The sequence below is a fragment of the Solenopsis invicta genome, chromosome 6 (genome assembly GCF_016802725.1).
Source record: "Solenopsis invicta isolate M01_SB chromosome 6, UNIL_Sinv_3.0, whole genome shotgun sequence".
In the NCBI taxonomy this organism is placed as follows: Eukaryota; Metazoa; Arthropoda; class Insecta; order Hymenoptera; family Formicidae; genus Solenopsis; species Solenopsis invicta.
This window is the reverse complement of record NC_052669.1, coordinates 20,239,176-20,247,334: the sequence shown is the minus strand read 5'-3', so window position 1 is coordinate 20,247,334 and position 8,159 is coordinate 20,239,176. Positions and strand designations below refer to the sequence as shown.

The 8,159-nt window shown below is 31.9% G+C and overlaps 1 protein-coding gene across 2 annotated transcripts; it reads right to left on the bottom strand.

Moving 5' to 3' along the window:
* Positions 1-78: 78 nt before the first annotated feature.
* Positions 79-8,014, bottom strand: LOC105204107 (protein FAM122A). Of its 2 annotated transcripts, none has more exons than XM_011173168.3 (5): positions 7,784-8,014; positions 4,742-4,805; positions 4,071-4,459; positions 3,631-3,771; positions 79-3,454 (listed from the first exon to the last, which is right to left on the bottom strand). In XM_011173168.3, the coding sequence occupies exons 1-5, from the start codon at positions 7,891-7,893 to the stop codon at positions 3,226-3,228; spliced, it is 933 nt and encodes a 310-aa protein (XP_011171470.1). In that variant the 5' UTR covers positions 7,894-8,014; the 3' UTR covers positions 79-3,225. The 2 variants fall into 2 exon arrangements, with proteins under 2 accessions (XP_011171470.1, XP_025994396.1); XM_026138611.2 differs by having other exon boundaries at positions 3,646-3,771.
* Positions 8,015-8,159: the final 145 nt, after the last annotated feature.

Below are 8,159 nucleotides of genomic sequence, written 5' to 3'. Positions count from 1 at the left end.
GTCCAAAAAGTCGCTCGCGTTGTTCCTGCAACAAGAATCGATTTAATAATCGCTGAAATAAAATATGACTGAAGATTCCGGCGAATCGAATTTTATTTTAAACAAATTCGTTTTTCTTTTTCTACAAAAAAATATTTTCCTTATAAAGAAATGCGCAACTAGAGAACTTACATGAATCTTGTAGCGCACTCATAGTCAACATGTATATTACAGTATTACTTTTTCTTATGCGTATTACATAAAAATAAGTTATACAGGAAGTATATTAAATTCTTTAAATTTTAAATTAAAACATCTATTTCGACAAAAAAATAATTAGTTTAAAACACCCTGTGATGTTTAAATTATTTTAATTCTTCTGATTCCTATAAAGTCAAAGAATTAAGACCATCGCTGATATAAACATTGTATAAACAGAAAAAAAAATTATCAAACCATTGCAACAATCATTGGCTCACACATATGTAAGAAAGTAAAATTTTATAAAATAAAAAAAAAATTAATTTCAGCAAAACATGATTTTATATTTCAATATGGTCAGAGAAATATAGTATAAGAGAAGAAGAAAGAATGATGGGAATATTAAATATAGTTAAAGAACACAATATAATTGTCTTGATAATAATAGTATTAAAAGATTCTAATTTTCTGAACTCATTTCCAATATTTTTTTTCGTTTCAACTCATGAAAGTTATTGTTAAAAATGAATATATTTTCTTGATAAAACTATACAAAGTTTCTTCATGCAAAAAACAAGTAGACAGTTTAAAATTATCAGTTTAATTAAATTTTATATTTTTTAAATTAAATTTTATATTCTTGTTTACATATGAGACAATGATTAGTTTGACACTATAATTTTTGTTTCTGTGTATTCCTCTCAAAATTGCGCGAGTGCACCTTTTAATCCTCCTTTACGCACAAATTTTATAATAAAGATATTTGAGAGGCATAATTGTAAATTCAAAGTATACGTAGGGGGAGAGGAGGAACAGTTTCATTTTTAATACACGCCTAGCGTGATATCAGTCTTAGATGTAGGAAGCATAAGCGTGTTTCGGAAAGATCCACTTTTTTGCTAGAGATTTGTTACACATCCGATTATATCCGCTAAAATTTATAATAATCGGCATATACAAGAGACAGCATTTCACATTCACATTTTTACGAATCGTCGATTTTCTATTAAAAATAGACTACACACAACAATCTATTTGCAATATCCGCGTCTTGCGGGGAACGCAATGCAATAGAAAAAGTACCAAGAACTTCGAAAGTCGACTGAAACAATTTGTACGGATGATTTTATTAACGTCTACGCGCATGGGACATGTAACAAAAATCGTTCAACGCACATCGCGTGAAAATGAAATATGACATGATCTATCATCAGTTTATTTTAATAGGCGAGCGGAAGTTCGAAAGATACATGCTAAAACGCATACAAGATCTAAACAATCCTTTCTGCGTATACTAATAATATTTTCTGGCACAGTCAGATTCTCGTAGCATCGTCAATTGACTGTACTCTCTTTCTCTCTCTTCTGAAACCTGATATTTCATACAGATACATGTAATGTCCCTACATTTATATATATTTATACAAAACATATATTTCAAGTAACACTCGGTCGAGATCGCTCATGGAATGCTCCACTAGCTTAAAAAAAGCATACGTTTCACAACGTACTGTGCAGTGGTCAGAGATGCATTTCGTCGGAAGCGCAAAAACGATCTCGATCGATCTCGCACATTTCGTCTCGCCGAAAACGAAAGAAGAAGAAAGGACGATAAGAGTATTAAATATAATATGAGCTTCAACTTAATATTTATGCTTTGGTTTAGATAAAGGGAAGATCTTGCGGAGTGTCTACATGACGTCGTTATTCGCAAAGCGCTAGAGAGAGAAATAGAGCCATTTGTACGATATTAATCAGAGAAATCTAAAACAGACGCGTCTATATATTATTATTATTATTATTATCATCATTATTATTTACGTAGGACAAGATCGTTATCTCATGAGTTACAGTAGCAATTCTTGCGTGTATGTACATTACTAAATGCTTGATATGCGTTGATACTCGAGTTTCATCCGATCGTAAATATGTTTTCTGGCAAACTGACAATGTTCAAAAGCTCGGAAAAACAGGCAATGTTTGCGGGTTCTCCCTCTCATAAAGTAGATCAAACGTACTATTGATCTTTGAACGTGAGAATATGTAGCATACTCCCACAGCGTTTCCTTAAAAATGACTCTGAGACCTGTTTGAATGATTACGAGTATCTTTTTATACACTCGCTTTTTTCAAATATATTATTTTTATATTATGTAATCGTCATTTAAACATACTATTCTAAGGGAAAATTTCGGAATCTTCTACTTCTATCATAACGCTGTTACACTAAGAATACGAACCTGGAGATTCAAATTGCGATTCAACGCAAACGTCTCGCAAAGATAAAAACTCGAGTCTCATCGCGATATATCGGTGAAAATAATAAAAAAGATTAAAGGCATCAGGATGATTAAATTGTGTCTGTACAATATTACGGAGCCGATTAAATACGCAACTTTGATCGTTTATATAACAAATAGTTTCAATTATAAATTATGCAGCCACTGGATAGAGAATTACCCAATGCCAAAAAAATCACTTATCAAACATTAAAAATAGATAACAAGAGCCAAGGGTCGAGTAAGGTAGATAGAACAAATAGATTGGGGAAATGGGCATTATCGTGTACACATTAATTGATACATACAGAATCATTTGTATATAGCTACTTAAAAAAAAGAAGAAAATAGAAATCATTCTAGTCTCGGAGAGTACAATATTTCACTCCGGAGTAAATCTAATGGAACGATAAGATTACAGAAAAGGGAAGGGGGAGGACATAAAGCGTCTTTCTTTCGCCGATATGTATGGTTAGCATAATTAAAGAGAGAGAACACTGTTGGCGCTACGCTTACTCGTACATCGAAAGAGACACTTTTAGAGATGCTTATCTTTTAAATGTTATGTCGCACTAAAATTTCAAGTAATTTATGTTGTACGACTATCCTTCCTTTGTTAACGAAGGCCGATGAGAAGGATATGCTCGTGATTTCTGGATTCGGTGTGAGACACCGAATACCTTCTCCCTTATATTCGATATGCCAAGAAGGTTCAATGTGACACGTCGAATCTCCGAGCTTTTGCATGTCAGACAATCTCTCACGTTCATCTGTGATTGTCCTGACTAATTTGGTCGGCGCGAACTTGATCCATCGATTTGCTTTGATTACTCGCGTCCGATAGGGAGTCGCTGTCACTATTCGGACCTACGCGAATCGGCGACGGACTGTCCACCGGCCGGAAAGAGAAACTGGGTGAATCCACGCTCGATAACGATTCGGGCGTGCCCACGGAACTGATAGTGCCTGGGAGTGGGCTGGACAGTACATCCAATCTACGAATAAATTATTTAGTTAAAGAAATTCTATTATAAAAGCACACAAAGACACAATTATATTATAGAAATACATATTATCATTAACTTAAAAAGATTATTATTCCGGTAATTTAACTATGTTTAAATCTAGTTTAAAATACACAGAGAATTGTTAGGTAACAATTATATGCAACCTGGATGCAACTGACGTCAGTAAACCGGAAGTACGTTTCGCAGGCGGTTGTAAATGATCCATTCCAGCTTCGTCTAGTTCAAATTTCCTTTTGACTGGTCCCAAACAGCTTGGCCTTATCGCAATAGGACTCAAACTGCGCCTATTTTATAAAACATTAATAGAAAATAACATGAAAAAAAAAAAAAAATATTGCAATAGCATTAATTTTTTTTTAATGCATTTATACATAATTTTGCAACATAACTTTAGAGCTATTAGATGAAATAGAAATAAAGAGAAAAATAGTATTTGTATAAAAAAATTGTAGAATTGTAAAGTTATACAACATATGTATTAGATTTTAATTAGTCAAATAATTATAAAGTATGGATAAATGCGTGTTTGTTAAGTTGAAATAAATTTACAGACGAGATAAATTTACAATGCTCCAAATTTTACCTCGTGGCAAACGCCTTTCTCGTAGGACTAGGAGACAAATTGTTCTTCCAGATATGAATACCGGGAGAGTAACATTGTCTTTGATTAAATCCGGATCTCGTGGGGGAGGGTGAAGAACACAGCGGTGAGCCGGTGATAGACAGATTCAAACTTAAGGGATCCAAAAGCCTCTTTGGCCGTTCCATTTTATTAAGCTGCTGCGTGGGAGACTCCGAATCTTTAAATGACAATCCTTCCGCCTCCAAAGTGAGGTCTTCCCATGACTGCGATATCTGCATGGCACTGTGAATTTCTTTCTCGTGTGCCGCTTCTCGGCCTGCAACGTCCACGCATTCCTCCTGTCTCAATTGACTCACACGTGGTGTCAATCTAGGAACATTACCAGGGCTCTAAAAATAAAAAACAAATAGGATAAAGATAAAAACATAATATCAGTCAAATCTGAGTAATTATAACATTGCAAAATAAAATTATTGATAACATTTATTTTTAACCAATTTTAATGTAGACTTAATTCTTTATTTCATATTTTAAAACTTATAAAACAGAAAATATATGTCGCATTTTGGATTTTGTTATTAGAATAACAAAACTTGGATAAAATTTAATCAATGCTGAACTGAGTATAATTAATGAAAAATAAAAGAGGAAAGAGAATAACATGATCTTACACTGGTACTAAAGCGTCGTAGACGAGTTGAATTAGCGAATATATTATAAGTCGACGCAGAATCCCTGCAAATGACAAAATAAGAAATGTTTAGAGCTAAATTTTCAGTTAACATAATTTTTAGTAAATATTATTAGAAAACATTTTTAATAAACTTATTATCAAAAGTTCTTTCATCAATGAATCTTTTAAAATCATCCAGAATTCAAATCTTTATTAAGTCACAATAAATCATTTATTTGCAGTATATCTTAAAAAACTACTTATTAAAATTACTTATAAAGTTAAAACTATTTAGACTAATAAAACTGTATTTTAATACTATGAATTGAATATACTGACTATCCCACTTAATTTTTCCTTAATTTTTTAATTTAAAACAATTAACATAGATTATTCTCAACAATACGTTTAAATAATGTAATTCTCTTATATTTTTCAACTTTTAAAATACTTCTATTCTTATACAAGTTTTTAAAATAAAATTGAGAACATTACTTATATATTTTTATTTTTTAATAGAACAGTTTTTAATTTCTATAAAATTTAATAAAGCCTTTTAGGAAAATTCTAATAAAAATGTATAATTTTTATGTATCTACAATCTTGTAATACTTAGGCACCTATACTTGTTTCATTCTCGAATTTTTTTATCTATGCATTAATTTCTATTGGGTAATTATTCTTTGTTTCAAGAACTCTTTCAACTTATTGTGCCGGCAACCAATAAATAATAATATAATTCTAGATAAATAGAAAAAGTGCATATAATACTCCTGATACCAGCCACGGCTGTACTTAATAATATACAAGAGTAAATCAATCGTGACATGTGTGTGCTTTCTTAAAATTTTGTAAAAAAATTTTTTGAAAATTCATGAATTTTCCAGGAATTTTATTTAAAATTGCAGATAAAACTAGAATTTTTTAATATAGCTTTAGTAAGCTTTAGAAATAAATTTATTTTATTATGCGTTTTGTTTCTTAATCATATAGTCACAAAAAAAAGCTATTTGAGTTTTCAATATTAAATTTGAAAAAGTATTGAAAATAAATAATATAAATTAAATAGTATTTAGCTGACCAAAAATACAGAATTTAAAAGGTAATTAAACCTACAACGCCAATTTAGAACAATTCTATTGTAACTAATCTTTTTTAAATAAAAACTTGCAAGCTACATAAGAATGTACGTAGATATGCCATATTTATTACTTATCAATTGTTGACATTTTAAATTATCATTAAAAAAAAATAATTAAAATTAAAAAATTATCAAGAAAAAAACAATTTTATCAGAAAGACAAAGAAATAGAGTTTAAATATCAACATAAAATTTTAAAAATTTCCTTAGTAATATAAAATTCCAATAAAGTTCCATAAAAAAAACCATGATTTTCAAAAGTAAAAAGTTTTTTGAAAATTCCAAGTTCTCCTGATTTTTCCCAATAGTAAATATTCTAATGAGTCAATAATTATCTGTATTCTGTTTTTAAAATTGATTGTGACAACAATAGAAAACTTACAATATACTATTTTTCTACATAGTCCCCTTGCTTTTCAACGCATTTAGTTCAGCAACAAGATTATTTATGTCTTGGAAAACAGTTTTCAGTTGCGAGGTCAGCCACACATGCATGGCATCTTTCACGTGTTGAACCAAAGAAAATCTATCTTCTTCTAAACCTTCTTACATATCGGTTCTTCAGATGCATTTACTCAATGTTGTTAATATGTGAAAAATGCAGTGCATGCATAGCTGACCGCGCAACTAAAAACTTTTTTTCAAAGGGCATAAATAATCTTGCATAATGTTGAACTAATTACGTTAAAAAGTAAGGAGGCTAAGTAAAAAAATAAGATGTGTTAATAAGTTCTCTATTGTAGTTATAATAAATTTTTCAAAAAAAGTATGCGCCTGGATTAAACATTTCCGTCCAAAGCAAAAGACAAAATGCGCTCCTTAATTAACAAAATTTTTTCTTTTATGTAAAATATAATAAAAATATTAATTAGTGATATTTAATATATTAATGTTAATTTAATAAGAACATGTAATAACATGTATAGATGTATATTACAAACTAATTATGTGTATATGTTACCAACAAAATAGTTATTCAAATCATAGTAAAAGCAAATTGTGTATGTGCAATATACATTTATATAATAGTATTAATTCTTATAAATTTATATTCTTACATATTTCATTTTTAATTGAAACAATTCCCAAATTCGATAATTTTTCTTGATTTAATAACAATTTTAAATAATTTTGTAGCCAATATATTAAAATATATAAATAGAAACTTATATTGTTATATTTGCTCCTCTTTAAATTTTTTTTACAGTGAGGTGTCCCGCCACACCCTAGTCCTAACTCTAAAAGTATGGATAATTATTGACTCACCCTCATATATTTAAATATACATTTATGTATAATCTCTCCAGTCAATGCTTTGTGACTGCAGATTGTAGACTTTATTTGGTGCATGCTCATGCATGCTTTATTTTAACTGTCTTGGCAAATATATTTTCAATGATTTGCCATTGCTTTCCAAGAGGTGGTGATTGATTAAAGATCTGATACATTCTGGATAGATTTCAACCTAGATTTTTGGCACAAAAAACAAATGTGCAACTTATAATCACACGATCATCATGATCACAATATGTGTAATAAGAATATATATTTATATATATTAATACATGCGGCAGTCTCCCTGATGCTAAACAAAATAAATAAAAAAGATTGATATCTTCCAACACATGTATTTAGCACCTCATGCATTGCTGTTACTTTTACAAGATCACTAGCAATTGGAGCGGGCAGTACTTCAGTTATCCGCTCCTAGGAATTGCAAATTACATCAATAGTAAAAAAAACCAAATGTTAAAACCACAGAACTAATTGCTGAGTCTTGATACAAACCACGACTGATTTCTACTTGGACTTGGGGCTTGATTTGCGAGCGAGTCTCGCTTATCGCGGCAGTTCAAATAAAAGAGGTACGCGCAAGGAATGTGACTGGCGAATGTGTACCTCGACGACGACGTCGATGGCGTGGTAACGGACATGGTCGCGCTGATCTCGTTAATCATCGGCGCGCTACTGGATCGCTTCAGGCTAACAATCGGACAGTCAACGTCCATGATTGTCCGGGCGGCGTGCAGCAGTCCCAGGTGTCCGAAAACGTGATCGTGCGGTGTCCACGCGGAGATGGCACATAGGAGATCTCGTAGAGTGCCTAAGGATTACCCGAGGACGTCGTCCCCGTCGCTGCTGCCGCCGCCGCCGTCGAGCTCCGACGTTCCCGGATCCGTCGCGCAGAGGGTTCCCGTGGGTTCCCTCGCACGCGTCTTGCGTACGTCGTCTTCGTCGGCTGCCGTGACCAACGCGAGCATCGGGGGTATCCACC